This window comes from Porites lutea, chromosome 4, assembly GCF_958299795.1.
Source record: "Porites lutea chromosome 4, jaPorLute2.1, whole genome shotgun sequence".
Lineage (NCBI taxonomy): Eukaryota > Metazoa > Cnidaria > Anthozoa > Scleractinia > Poritidae > Porites > Porites lutea.
In genome coordinates, this window is record NC_133204.1 from 8,235,535 (window position 1) to 8,250,630 (window position 15,096).

Here is a 15,096-nt window from a genome sequence, read left to right on the forward strand (position 1 = left end):
ACTTGAAAAATCCCTGACTTCTTTATGATCTCTAACCAATTTCACTGGCTTTGATTTTTAAATTTATTGCAGAAATCGACCAGCTACGGAACATTTTTTCTGAGTAAAATGTTTATAATCTTCATCACACTCTGCACAACCCAAAATAAAATTTCCTGGCTTTCCATTTCTTGTTCACAGACTTTGCCAAAAACTCTTAGCTCGCCGTCACAACAGATTGTAGGGAGAGAAACAGATTCATTTATTCATGTCCACATTGTTTGCTCAATTTTCGACCAATCTCATTTTAATCATTAAAAGATCAAAAGGCATTTAAAAGACATCACTGAGAGGGTTAAAATCAATTGTATGCAAACTTTTATTGATCTTTTATACGATATTTACAAATAAATACACAGATTGCAAAGAGTGAGTAAATGTACATCATTAAGCGAAAAGAAAACACTTCTGTTGTCTTTTTTTTGAAACATTAACACATTTTAAAAACAGTTTCTTTTAAAACACCATCTCTTTTTCCTGACCTCTATTCATTTCTACTTGCCAGACTGTGTCAGCTCTTTTAAGCTGATTTCTTAATTTAAATTTCAAAGATAAGGGAGATTCTTTACACAGGTATTAAAGTAGCTAAAAATATAACGCCCATAAAGAGCGAAAATGTTATGAATGGTGTAAGAATTTTCCAAACAGGCCACAATGCATATGTTGAGCTGTACAAAAAAAGAATAAACAAAAACGTCACTTCTGTTAATTTGATCAAGTATATAAGCAAGTATTAAAACCCTCCATTACATCAAATGAGTTCTATTTAGAAGTACATTTACCTCCCATAAGCTTTGACAGAATTTTTTGCAATTTGAGTAAGTTTGAGCTAAGCTATATCAACTTATCTTATCTTTGATCTGATTTTTTTCATCATTTCTTGAAGATAACATGTAGCCTAATTTCTAGCAAAATCCACATTTTTTATTAAAACCAGTTAAATGGGTAAAGGGATCTCCGGAACTCTCTTACAAGAGTCATGGCTCTATAAAGCTTGTGGGTAGTATAACCCCTTAAAAAAATTCTTTAGAATTTAGAATTAGTCACTCATACAAATTATTGGAGCGTATTCAAGACAATTGCTAGACTTGCCTACAAGTTGAGCTCAAGTTCTTTCACGAGCTTGAAGCGCGAGCGATAGATTTTTTTATGTTTTCTGCAGTAAACGGGAGTGAGAGAGCGAGAGCTCTGGACCAACTACCAGAACCAGAAATAAGAAGTGAAGGACTTTGAGAAAAGTCTAGGCAATTGCAAGCAATCTATATGGTACTCAGCTAACAGATGAACAAAGAATTCTTCTTGATTTGTTCCACTTTGTGCACAAAATCACAGCGCAACCCCAGAAAAGGAATAAACAAGTGACATCCCTTTGGAACAGAACAAAAATACAATAGTCATCGCCCAGGGGGGGGGGGGGGTGGACGTACTCCCTACAATGGCAGGTACAGGGATGCTCCTCCTACTCTGAAAGCCTCCTGTTGTTATGGGGTTCCTGAAAGAGTAGGGATTGTGGGTGGGAAAATCTGTCATTCTGGTCTGCGATGGGACCTAAAAGGACCGGCTCACAGATGTATTTTATGGCTGCCAAAAAGACAAGAAAACTTCCTGGTTCAGTGACTTATTCAAGACTAATTTAACAACATTTAAAAGGCATCCAGCATTGTAAAACCAGGTACATCAAAGTGAAACGGATACCATCTGTCAATAGAAGGTATACAAGAGGGGTACCGGTAACTTTTGTCAAAAATAGTATATAACTGGGTGAGAGGTTGAACCCTGTGGTGCAGTAACCCAACCCTCCCCCTACTTCTACCTGGACATCATCCTTACCAAATCATGCCAGCAATAAATGATGCAGTAGCAATTGGTATAACATAAGGATTATGTTTGTCCCATTCAGTGATCTTCTTGTAGTAGCTTAACCAAAGAACACAGTAACAACCAATGCACAGGTTTACACCTATCAGAGCCCCTCCAATGTATAGCCATGTCCTGCGTAGAAATTAAATTGCAGTATTATTCATGTCCTCGATCAGCATCTAACTTACATATTTTAAGGTAAAATTAATAATAATAACATTTATTTCAACAATTTAAACTCGACAGGATAACAATAGAATAAAAATTACATGTCTACATACATGTGAAACACACAATTTCTAAAACTACAACAAAATACAGCCCCAGCCCCATAAATGCTGAACAGTTAAGCTTGCCACAACTCCAGTGGAATACTCCTTCAAAGAAATGCCCGATCCTGACAGAAACTATTCTTACTGAAATCAGTATTGCACAATGCAACACATAGTTTGCCCTGAAGATTATCCTAATTCATAATAATATATGAGAAGTATTGAGCAGCCACTTGCCGAGGGGACCCGAGGGTGGTTGCTTAGTGGAGGCTAAACTGTAGTTATATATATATATATATTTTTTTCTTGGTCTCAAATATTTTCATAAATTTAAAGTGCTAACATAAAACTCCACTAACTCCAGCTATTTATTGATTTTGGGAGTTAACATTAGCAGAGCTCTACTCTACTTCAGGGTCACGTACACAACACTGAAATAACAATCAAAATAATTTCCTCCCAAAAATTTGTCTCCAGGGCAACATTGAGGTTACCAGGGCACTGCTGCCAGGAAATTTAGACAGCTAGTTTTCTGGAAATCATCATTATGTAAAATACAATACATGTTAAAGAAACTTAAGAATCGTGCATCAATCACTTTAGCTTACCTATGTATTCTAGAATCAAACCTCAGTGCAATATAAAAATCTGAGTAATAGAACACAGCTAGAGCTGCTACCATCCAAAATATTGAATGAGGGTTTATACGAGAAGTGCTTCTAGGATCATTTTCTTTAAGGATCCTTTCTCCTTCGGCTTTTATCCTTTCTAAAAAATGGTAGGAAAGTTTTCTTAAAACTATTAGCAAAACACTGGCGTCACAAAAAGCTGACTAGTGCTTCAATGCTTTGCAGTGTATCAAAATCATGTTGAAAGCATCCACTAAAAATTATTTAACATTTCTTACGGTCTAAGAGAGGATCATATTGTCCTTGACCGTCTCTGTAACGAATAAAAGCTGAGGTTAAGTCTTCGTGTAGTGTTGGGCGAGAAGCCATTTTGACAAACGCAACGCTGAAGCCCCAGTCACCTCCCCGCTAGTTCCTATTTTTGCTCTGTAGCTGACTACAACTTTCAGTGGGCTCAAGAAACAGTCATTTTGCACGATCACAGGAAGTTGACAGGACGTGGGTGATGGGCGTAAAATGTAAAGCGGACATCGAAAGCGGACTCCAGTACGTGTGACGCTGATCACATCTACGGCTGGATTTTGTAGTTATTGTGAATAAAGTGCCGAGGATGAAGCCACTTGCGATCCTTTGTCTGGCTCTCTTTACTCATTTTAGTTTATTTGAAGGTACAGGTAAGTTTATAAATTAGACGACGTTGACGTATTTGTCTGTTTATTTTTTCATTTGGTTTCCTTCAGATTCAAGAGGGCGCAAATAAAAAATTTTACATGGTAGAGTTTTGAGGATAATCCTATATGCGCTGTTTTATGTGCTATTCTCTACAGATTCTAGAGGTCTCGATCATGGGAATTTTCTCCACCAACTTCGAAAATACGAATTTGTCACTCCTCAGCTCCACGCTCACGGTCAGTGGAAGAGAGATACGTCAACGCAAACTAATTCGGTGAGTGATGAGCCAATAACGTATTCCGATATTCACTCTGTCTGTGCGATTTCTCAGCTCTTTCCTCTTACGGTCGTTTATTTTGCTTCGATGAATCGAATTTTCTTTTGCGGACAAATTGCATGCATCTGTAAGAATTGCTTTGTTAATTGACGGCACCATGCAGTTCTTAATGAAAAACAATATGTTAAACTTACTCTCCGTTTAGGGTGATCATTTGGGAAGATCACTTTTGTACTTAAGGGGATTTGGCAAAGACTTTACCTTGGACGTTGCCCTAAACCGGTAAGTCGGGCGCTAAAGCTGCCTCGTTCATTCTAATAGAGTTTTCGTGAGACATTCCGCCTGACTGTACGACTTTATCATCATACAGTATTATTCCTGTTTCTCCAGAATTCTGCTCTCTGGCACTTATTTGTCAAGGTATTTCGATGAAAATGGAAACGAAGTTGTTGAAAAAAACGAGGTAAGCTTATATATTTTGGTTTTTAATGAAGCCTTATTTTTCTTGGTTACCTGTCTTTGCTCAAGAGACAATCTTCTTGCATTTTGTTTGTCAAAAATTGATAATCGGTCAATGTCCAATATTTGCATTTCATTATTTACAGCCTAATTATTTGCTCTCATAAGTTACTTTGGTTTTTTATTTATTTTGTTCCTTTTTTTGCTGCTCGAAGAAAGGAAAGTTCTTTTATGACCGAGAACCACGTACAGTGATATTGTCCTCGTGTGTTGCTGGAGATCTAATCGGCTGATGACAGCCATGACATTCGAGAAGGGCCACAATCAATAAAAATAGATCGTGTTACCGCCATTGCGAAAGTTGTCACTTTTTTGAATATAGCTACAGATGTTATTCTCTTTGGACGCATATTATCTGGCTTGATCTTCACATCCAATTTTACTCCCTCTTTGTCTTCATGATGTTCTTATATTTCGAAGCCTAGAGAGGGAATCTCCCTTTGTGACATTCAATCTAGTTTTGGTGGTGCCATATTTCACGAACCTTTTTAGGTTAAAAATAATAATGAAGGATCTATAGATACTGTATCTAGTTTCTGACAGACATGACGTATTAGCTGACATGGTGCTTTACATAAATCTACTTAACCTTCCTCTCAACTTGTGATCAGGCGTAAAACAGGTTTTGTATTTTTCCAAGGTCATTTTCTCTCCTTATTTACATCTCAAGTATAGAGGGAGGATGCAGTATTGACAACATTTAATTTATAATTTAATTTCTGATGGAAATTTCCTTTTATTATACCCACACGATATTTTAAACACTGGATTATGTAGGCGTAAAAGAAAGGTCACATTATTGTTGCAAAATAATAATTATACTGGTAATTAATGTGAAACAAAGGTACCTTGATAACAAAATCATTTACTTTAATTGGAAGTTTTTTTTTCAAAACATTTTTTTAAAAATATAAGTAACACACATTGTTATTCATTCAAAATACTTCTATGTTTCTGATTGGCTTAAATTCCCCGGCTGTAATTTTTCATAGCCAGCTGGTGCTTGCTTTGGAAGATGTAGGCAATATTATGCCATCAATTCAATTAGTTATTGCCCAACATAAAATTAAAACCTCGTTTCCAGTTAGCGGCACAGAAAACCTAACTATTTTGCAGGGGTTTCAATAGTAGCTGGGTAGCGGGTAGATCTACCCGCTTGCAACGGGCCGATTACCCGCTTAAAGCCTTCACATGAACGTCAAGTAAGACCAGATAATTTCATCTCAGCTTGCAGTTCTTGCCAAAAAATTTGGCAAAATAGGTTTTGACTGTGACTACTTCATTGTAACATAATTCTCTTCAAATTTGTTTAAATTAGTTGACTTAGGAGCAAAAAAATGAAACAACAAAGCAACAAAAAAAGACCTGAGAATGCATCTGCGAGAATCTAGAACTTCAAAATTTTCTGGGGGAGCATGCCCCTGGACCCCCCTAGTGTCGAAGGCCCTTTGGGCCTTCGGCAAATATACCCGCCTGTTGCCCTTAAGTACCCACTTGTGCAAAAACTTATTGAAACCCCTGATTTTGGCGTGAGTGAATTCAACAAAACAGAAAAAAAATTCATGGCTATCTGAAGAAGTTATGGTGAATGACCTACTAAAACTGTCAGGGAAAAATATGTGTTTCATCTAAGACTGTGCTGAGAAACTGGCAAATGTTAGGAAGAAAGTTTACGACTGAGTCAAGGGTGTTAAGAACTTCGAAATACTGTATTTTGAATCAATCCCCAAAAAAGTGCGTCTGCAAATGAATTTCTTTCCACCCCAAAAATCCTTGTATCACAAATTTCAAACAATAATTCTTTAATATCTAATTCTCCCAACTAATTCTGTAAGGCAATGTATACAGATCAGTCAGACGATTTACAACTAACGCACTATTTTAGACCAAACATCTTCAAACAACAAAAGTGGAACTCCGCCTTATGGCCACCTTGGTAATACAGTCACCTCGGTAATACGGTGACTTGTTTTGTCCCAGCAAAACAGCCATATTTTGGTGACCGTACTTAAAAGGTTCCACTGTATTGATTTAACAGAAGCTCAAACAAGTACCTGTATCTATGTTCACACTTTGAACCATTACAGCGTTAATTAAGTGACACATTAAAAAAATATATTAGTTATTTAAAGAAACCAGAAGCAAAGAGAGAAAAGAAAAGTCTATGTGGATGATCGAATTCTCTTTTCAATGTTGCTTTGTGTTTCTGTGTTCATGTTAGACGGAACTATTCGTAACGTCTTTGGAAGTCTTCGGAACGTCTTCGGACATCTTCAGATATTATTGGACCCTATAAATGTAAAAAAAAGTTGGCAGGTTTATAGGTGGTTTCAGGCAAAGAATAATTGTTTAAAAAACTGTGTAAGTGATAAAATGTAATTGTGTCACTTGTAGAAAAAAGACCATTGCTACTATCAAGGAACAGTTCAAGGATGTCAGCATTCAGTTGTTGCAATTAGTACATGTCAAGGAATCGAGTAAGTGGTTTTAGTTACAATTTTTTTTCATTTGCCATTGAAAACACAATCCTACTAGTCATCTCCGATTACTAAGAATTGCCCTGCTAATTGTTGAAGTTTTAAAAACTAATAATATTTGGAACATTTCAATACAGTCGACTCCCGATAACTTGAACCTTCAAGGAAGTCAAAAAAAGTTTGAGTTATCAGGAGTTCGAGTTATCGAGAGCTCGTAGCAAATAACTAGAAAAAACGCAAAAAAAATGGTTTTCAAAACAATCCCATTTAATTGTGGTGCTGACTGGTAAGGCAGTTAACCCTGACCATTGAAAAAATTAATAAGCTTGATTAATATACGGGGACCCATGACACTGTATTTGAACTGGACTGACAAAAAAGTAATGACAAAGAAGACATGGTTTATTTGAAGCAAATTCAATGTTTCAGACTGCAATACACCTTTTTTGAAACTTAATTTTGCCCCATGCTCAAAACATGGTTCAAGTTATTTATCAAGGGTAAAATTATATAGAAATGATCTGAAGGGTAATAAAAATTACTTCGAATAAGACAAATTAGTGTGAAGCTCAAGTTATTGACATACTGAGGCAAAAATTACGAGAATTCTATGCAGGAAATTCAGAGGAAATTGACTTTGGTTGACTGTATTTTTTTTACAAAAAAGGTAATATTTAATCCATGTAGCCAGCCTAAGGACTTGCGTGTAGGCTACATTTTGTCTTAAACCTAAGGGTCAGACCAAACATCAACCTTTTCATGTACCAAAATTTAATGTAATACCTATTTCGGTCGACCCAACAGTACAAGTCTGATGGTTGATTCAGAGGTTGAACTTAATTAAAGTAAGACTCAATTCATTTCCACGATGTACTGTTATGGTCTACAATGCTTACCAGTGAAAATAAATTATAATAATTTATGCTTACCAGGGAAATTAAATTATAATAATTTATGCATCTGGTTTGGTACATGAGAAGTTCAGCGTTTGAAATGCCAAGTCATTCCACAGTCAAAATTCCCATGTGGGCACTCGATCTTAATTCATGGTACTTGACCCAAATTAGATATGTGGGACTTAAGTGGTTCAAACGTCAATTTCTTCATGTACTTAGTTGAGGGGATTAGGTTCTTTACTTGAAAAGTTCAATATTTTAACTGGGCATTAGGGTCAATTTTGAACTGTACTTTATGTTTCACATTTCAGTGGGATGATTTATGATGGTAATGAGACGTATTATGTCCATCCACTTCCCAACAACACAGATAAGGTAAATGTCACACAATTCAACCATGACTATCATGTCAATTTCATTGATCTTTGGTTCAGTTTTTGTTTTTCCTTTTAAAGTTTATGCTCATTAACGAAAGGCATCTATGTTGGAGAAACACAGCACTGGACTGCTCTTGGGGGAGGGGTACTCCTAGCTGGCGAGCAAGCGCTCGGGGGCACTCTGTTAGTGGGTCAAAAAAGAGGGAGAGCTTGCAGTCAGGTTTCTAGCATTCCTGACACATGCATGCTCTCTTCCTTTTTTGCCCTGCCGCAAGAGCACCCCAGGGAACCTGCTTAGAGGCTAGGGCATTCCCTGTGATAGCCTTGCGGGAGCTTTTCAGGTTTCAAAAATATGAAAATGGTAGGAATTTTATGACTTTGTAAAAGGGTAGAGAAATCTGCCAGTTAAAAATTTAAAGGCCTTTAATTTTAAATATTTCCAACAGACACACCCTATAGCTGTATAATTTAAATTTATTAAATGCTACATATTATGATTATTGAAAAAAGACTTACTGTTAGAAGGTATGAGAAAGGGGCACCAATTTTTCAATGGAAGGTATATTAAAGGGATACCTTTTTCATCAGAAGTGGTATATGAAAGGGTAAGGGATTGGACCTTGGGGAGGAACCTCCGCCAGGCTGGACTGTCGGTTGAAAGCAAGATAGCATCTAATGGTTATGAGTAAATCATAGAAGAGGAAAATTGAACAAGAAATGCCATTTAACAATCCATTGTTCTCCACACACATTTCTCCTTTTCTCTGTTGGTATCACTGTTGTCGTCTAACCAGTATAACCACTTTTCCATACATCTGTAGTTCATTTGTAGCCTGTTCACAGACCTTTTATTTCCTCTTTAAAGATCATTGAGCATGTGTATGAAAATAATGTGTAGGCATATTTATTGACCATTTATGTAAGGTGGTGTGGGTGCTCACACTTTGTGCTAACAACATTTGTGGGAAAAAAGTGTGTGTGGATCTGTAGGCTAGTTCATTTGAATAGACTATTAGTTTTGTGTGCTAAACAGGCTTTTCTATATTTTGGTTCGAATAACTTTTAAAGTCCTTAAGTAAAGTAGAATAATGGCATAATTTATCCCATGTTTATTGAATTTTGGTGACTCTAATCCACAGCATGTTATGTACAGAGCAAGGGATATGATGCAGGAAAAGAAGAGATGTGGTGCGTCAAATTTGTTTCTATTACTACTACTACTACTACTACTATTATTACTACTACTACTACTACTACTACTACTACTACTACTACTACTACTACTACTACTACTACTACTACTACTACTACTACTACTAATATTATTATTATTATTATTATTATTATTATTATTATTATTATTATTATTATTATTATTTTATTATTATTATTTTTTTTTTTTTTAAACAGTCACAAACTTGGACAAAAATGTTTAGAAAAATGGATGTTGCCATGTTTAGATAAAGCTCTTGAAAGCACTTGGTAACTACAAATACTCCCCTTTCCCCGAAAAAAACAATGTTGAAGTCTAGCTGGATCATTTCTGACCCTGCCTGAACAACATTGACCAGGCTGCGGTGAGGGGAAGGGCCATAGTGGTACCAAATCTGCGGAATAGCTGTTCTGTGAGTGAGAAAGTGAAAAATTGTTAACACTTTTTGACCAGGGTTGTAGATTTTTTAGGTTTTCATTTGGTCAGAACCAACTTTTGAAAGTATTGTACATATTGTTACCTATTTCTTTTCAGTCTTGTGTATTGAACATTATATTATTTGCTACAGGAGTTGAAAGTGCTAGTTCTGAAACTTTTGTGGATCAGCTTACTGCTCATGGAAAGCATAGGGTGAGTGTAGTGCTAAATAAAGGGCTAAGAGCCTCCCTGTTTCATAATAATGCTGGTGCATATTGTTTTCTTCTTTTCTGCAAAAAGAAAAATGTGGCTAAGAAACTCGTGAGGTCAACTTGTAGCAAGTCTATTTAAGAATATGTTAGGGTAAAAATTTATTTGCTAGTTACATGTACGCCCCATTTATACAATAACCTGTTTAGCCTAAAATGTGAAATAGGTTCTTATTTTCTAAAATCTATTTAGAAAAATTGTGTATACATAGGCAAATATTCAGGATCCTTTTTGGAGACGTGGGTGGCTGATCACTCCAACCACAATGTATTGCTATGCAGATTTTATATAACTGAGGAATAAGCTGAATACCACTTAATACTCAGACCTACAATGTATTTTTTTCCGTCAGAAAATAAGAACCTATTTAAGAACCTTAATAGCCTAATTTTGTGCTAATTGCCATTATATAAGAACCTGATTAGGCTAACTTGGCAAAATGCAGGTTGTAACTCTCGGGTTTATACTGTTGTACAATCAGTCACTAGCGTAGTAACTAATGTTTTTGTACAATAAAAGGATTAATCTGAATATAGGTTGCGTTTCTTTCTTTTAGAGTCGTAGAAGCGTGCAAAGTGAAACAAAGTATGTGGAGTTGGTCATAGTCAATGATAACAGCCAGGTGAGTCATGTGGCAGGGAACAAACTGCGATTTTTTTATGTGCTTATTACTCAAAGACCAGGAGCTCGTTTCTCGAAAGACCCGGAAACTTTTCAGGTCCAAAGGCAAATTTTAAATCAAAATCTGTTGAATAGTTGCACAGTTCCTAGCCTACAAACCAATTATACTTCGGAACTGATAGTTTCATTGTATTATTTTCAAAATTATTAAAACTTTTATCTTGAATGCAAACATAACAAACACAAAACAGCTTTCCGGGCCCGAAAAGTTATTGGGACTTTCGCGAAACGGGCCCCAGATCTGTTGATTTTTCAGCTTATCCCGATAAAATATTATTTGCGAAGTTTGAAAAACTCTATCTAGTAGATTCAGAGCCAGTCCATGTATCTGTAGTTTACAAGATTTCAGCAATTGATACTGAACCTACAAGGAGCGACTTCCTTCGGACAGCCCAAAGCCCGGTCAAAGGCCGAAACCACTGGAGACGAAACCGCGCTTCTGACTTAAGCGATACCGGAAACCGTGCCTAAAAAGTTTCTGGCACCCGGAGCATTGCTTCTTAGATTCAGTAATGCTTCTACGTTAGGCGGATTCCTCTTGTTACAGTTTTATTTAGTTTGCCCCCGTCAACCATGCAGACAACGTGATATGACTGACACAATCAGACTAGATAAATGTGGTTGTTCTCGTTACATAGCATATTTTTCTGTTTCATTAGTATGTGGATCTGAGTAAGAACAAGGCTTCAGTGGAACATCGGTCAAGGAGTATAGCCAATATTGTGGACTCTGTAAGTATGATAGTGAGTGTAGTCTTTAGGGAGCTTAAGAAACGACGACGGAGACGGAAACGAGAACGGCAAAAAGACAGTAGGTTTAGATTTGCAAAACAACTTCCCTGCACGTGCATCCTGCTTTTTTGTACATTCCTTAGCCGTTGTTGCACGACTACAAAAACGACTACAAAAGCGTGAAAAGGCCTATGTCTGCTTTGGAAAATGAAAATCCAGATTGCAGTTTTTTGCAAAAAGAGGCCCGCCACCTTCTGGGCGGATCCATTTCTTTCGTTAAAACGGTACGGTCTAAAGAACCGAAAGATGACTGGAGAGGCATCGTGGATCGTGGATGTGCGGATGTACGCTTAAAATATTTCTCAGTGAGAGAGACGCTGGCGTACGAGGACTGAAGAATCAAAAGTAAAGCGTTGTTTGGTCAGGCATCAACCAAAACGGTAACCGGTCAAGTCATCTCGAAACTGTCATCTCACCCGAAGTTATGTCGCCCGAAATGCTGTGTCACGGCAGTCCAGTTCATTTTGTTTAATTTTGCCAATTACTCGCCCTCAATCGCTATGGAACTTAAAGTAAGCGGAGAAATTACAGGTAAATGACAAAACCAGAGATCCGAGACAAACAAATATGTCCCCTGAGCATTATTTTTGAAGTTGCAAGCAGCAGGCATCAACTTTGAAAAACTGTTAGGCTGAACAGTTTTCAAAAACCCTAATTTCAATCCGTTTCAATCTTCTTCAGTTTTGCCCATCCGTAGCATCTGTTGTTTCTGTTATGTTATTTTAACCTTTCTTTAAAGTTCTAAGAGGTTATTTTTATGTTTCTCCTAATTTAACGGGCATTTTGTAATTTCCTAATTTGGATGAATTTCGTGACACAGCTAGTCTTTAAGTCGCGACTTATCTCTAGTTTAACTTCATACAAGATGACTGTTGGACGACTTGACCGTAAACATATTTTCAAAACGTGTTTATGTTATTCCCTTTCAGCTTTATCGTCCTCTCAATATTCGCATTGCTTTGACGATGGTTGAGGTTTGGACCGATCGTGATCGAATTGTTGTTGATGAGAACTCGGACAAGTGTTTGGACAATTTCATGGTTTACAGGAACGACGTCCTTTATAAGAACTTCAAGCATGACAATGCAATGCTTCTGGTGTAAGTAGTGAAAAATATGACTGTATTCACCGAAATAGCACATGGTCGATATACGATTGTATACGCAAGAAAAGTCAATTGCAGAGATAGTACCTCCGTGATTAACCGCCATGGCTCAAATACACTGCAGTTTTTATTGGTGGTGTTGCAAATAATGCCGCCGCATTTTGCCTAAAGTCGGGACGTCTCTTTAGCGCCCCGCTGTACTGTACAGTGTAATAAGCTTTAGGTATAAGGGCAAGGTACATGTTTGTCAGAAGCATTGAGTCAAAGCCGTTGTTTAATCAAAGAACGGACCCGAATAAACTTTAGGCCCTTAACGCTTTGAATGCTTAACTGAGCAAGTAGGGTACAACAGCAGAACTGTAGACCCGTTTAGATGCTCCCTAGTTTAGGGGGCATACGCTCTCAACCTAGATTCAGGAGCACCAAAGAAAGCAGCTAATGCGTAGTTGTTTGTATTGACCACCCACGTGGCGGGCTTTTTGCTTGGTTGAAAATCAAGTACGGAACCATAGCTTTGTTCAACGTCTGTTTATCTATAGTTTGATTTTTTTTATTGCTCTTTTCTTGCAGACATCGTTCTTTTACAGGTTCAACAGTTGGTAAAGCTTCAGTGTCGGCTATGTGTGGGAGAAAGTCGGGCGGGGTTGTTCAGGTACACGTATAGTGCGAATAATAATAATAATAATAATAATAATAATAATATTTAACATTTATTTTGCGCATTTTCTATGAAAATAATCAAATGCGCATAAAGTAGTCACCCTAAGCTTCTGTCAAGCGCTCGTTTGGAGAATCCTCGAAGAGTTGAAATTTACTCATCTCTGCACCAGTCTCCTACGCAGCCGTTCTCTTTGTCGCCACGCAACGCTCCTTCCCTCCCCTCAGGGGGATCGTTGCTTGACGACATCGGCGTTGGAGGGTGGAGACCTTAAGATCCGACGGTAACGGTAGCGTAAAAACTGCACGACCACGACGTAAAAATGCCAAATTTCACGTATTATTGAGGATGTAAATAAGCGGCGACTAAATTTTCTTTCTTTTTCTGAACCTGAATATTTTACTTAGAATTCAACTCTAGTAGAGTTTGCCTACGTTTGACAATCGCGCTGAAGATTGAAAGAAGGCCAATTCACTTTTTAAGTGACATTTTTGCCGCCGTCCTGGTCCTGGGATCTTAAGGCCCCTACTACCTCTACACGGCACCGTTCCTTAAATATTTGCATTGTATTAGCTGATCAACGTGAGTTAAAAAAACAGAACGTGAAAAAGGCTTTGGGTTAAGTGAGTAAAGGAGGAGCTCTGCCCGTACATCACACACTGTGCATGTGGTAAATTTCTTTACCTGTACGACTACGACCAATTTCACGTTTTATTGAGGATGGTAAGCACTCGACGACGAAGCTTTCTTTCTCTCTTTAAAATCTGGTTGCGGTTCCTTAGGATGTGGACCCTAGGAGAGCTCAGGTCATCTTGATTTGGCAAATTTAGCGAGATGTGACAACTGCACTGAGGGATGAAAGAACGCAAATACTGTTTTCGCTGTGGTATCCTTTAGTTCCTAATTATGCGTTGAATGCATGCGCGGTATAGTAATTTCTTTTGTTCTTTCTATTCAACCTTGTTCTTCTTTAAAACAGGACCATGCTACAAGTGCCGCAGCTACTGCCGCCACTTTGGCTCATGAAATGGGTCATAACTTTGGCATGTATCATGATGATGATTGTAAGTCTGCTAATGATATTTATCGAGAAGTGTATTCGAGCGGTTGTAGCCGTTTCAATGCTTTTTTAAACCCGAATTGTAGAATAATAATTACTCTACCAAATCACAATACGCTTATAATTCAAATGGACCAAACTTTACCTTTCAAGCTTTGCTCACCTGTCCTCATCTCATCCCAAAAAGCATCTTTCACTGCCTCCTCTTCAGAGGAGGAGAGAGAGACGCCTGGGAACGAGGCAGCCTCTTCCATGCTCCATTTTTGCTTTGTTTTACTTTGTATTTGAGGGCAGTTTCCAAGTACAAGCACCCCGGGGCGCTTATATTTGGAGGGGCGATTTAACGGAGGGTTTTTTGCGTTACGAGTTTGGGGGGCTTATACATGGAGGGGCTTTCGGAATTTTACGGTATATTGGTACAAACACTGCTATTGCATTTTCTTTCAAGCAGCACTAAATCTGCGGAGTAACACATTTTTCCCTTTGAACGTGGAGTATTTGCCAATGGTTTAAAAGTAAAACTCTTCTATATTTCAGTGGCAGATTGTAAGTGCAACGCAGCTGATAATCAGGGATGCATCATGTCCGCAGTTGCCAGGCAAGTCTTTTACTTACTACTAGTTATAAACTCTAGGTCTTTAAAAACAACTGTGGTTTCTCTGTTCGATATTAGATGACAAATGGTTGCCTCAACGTTTGTGTGTTAAACATTGTAATAGTTTCGCCTCTTCTTTAGGTCACTTTTTCTGGAAAGAGGAAAAGTGTGGACGGTTTCTTTCACTACTCTCCCCTCCTCCTCTATCAAGTAAAACACTTTTTTAAGCGTCGGATTCACCGTACGCATGTGGTAGCTGTTGGCTGCGAACTGAAAAACGGTTCTTGA

General features: G+C 37.7%; 2 protein-coding genes across 2 annotated transcripts; one reads left to right on the forward strand and one right to left on the reverse strand.

The window, feature by feature from the left end:
* Window positions 1-489: 489 nt before the first annotated feature.
* LOC140934919 (transmembrane protein 128-like) lies at window positions 490-3,219 on the reverse strand. The gene is made up of 4 exons (XM_073384475.1): window positions 3,079-3,219; window positions 2,780-2,939; window positions 1,870-2,031; window positions 490-707 (listed from the first exon to the last, which is right to left on the reverse strand). The coding sequence occupies exons 1-4, from the start codon at window positions 3,167-3,169 to the stop codon at window positions 605-607; spliced, it is 516 nt and encodes a 171-aa protein (XP_073240576.1). The 5' UTR covers window positions 3,170-3,219; the 3' UTR covers window positions 490-604.
* Window positions 3,220-3,294: 75 nt separating this feature from the next.
* Window positions 3,295-14,890, forward strand: LOC140934120 (disintegrin and metalloproteinase domain-containing protein 12-like). The gene is made up of 13 exons (XM_073383802.1): window positions 3,295-3,474; window positions 3,628-4,031; window positions 4,140-4,212; window positions 6,663-6,745; window positions 7,953-8,016; window positions 9,158-9,206; window positions 9,800-9,861; window positions 10,475-10,540; window positions 11,259-11,330; window positions 12,320-12,489; window positions 13,066-13,147; window positions 14,133-14,217; window positions 14,751-14,890. The coding sequence occupies exons 5-13, from the start codon at window positions 7,957-7,959 to the stop codon at window positions 14,888-14,890; spliced, it is 786 nt and encodes a 261-aa protein (XP_073239903.1). The 5' UTR covers window positions 3,295-3,474; window positions 3,628-4,031; window positions 4,140-4,212; window positions 6,663-6,745; window positions 7,953-7,956.
* Window positions 14,891-15,096: the final 206 nt, after the last annotated feature.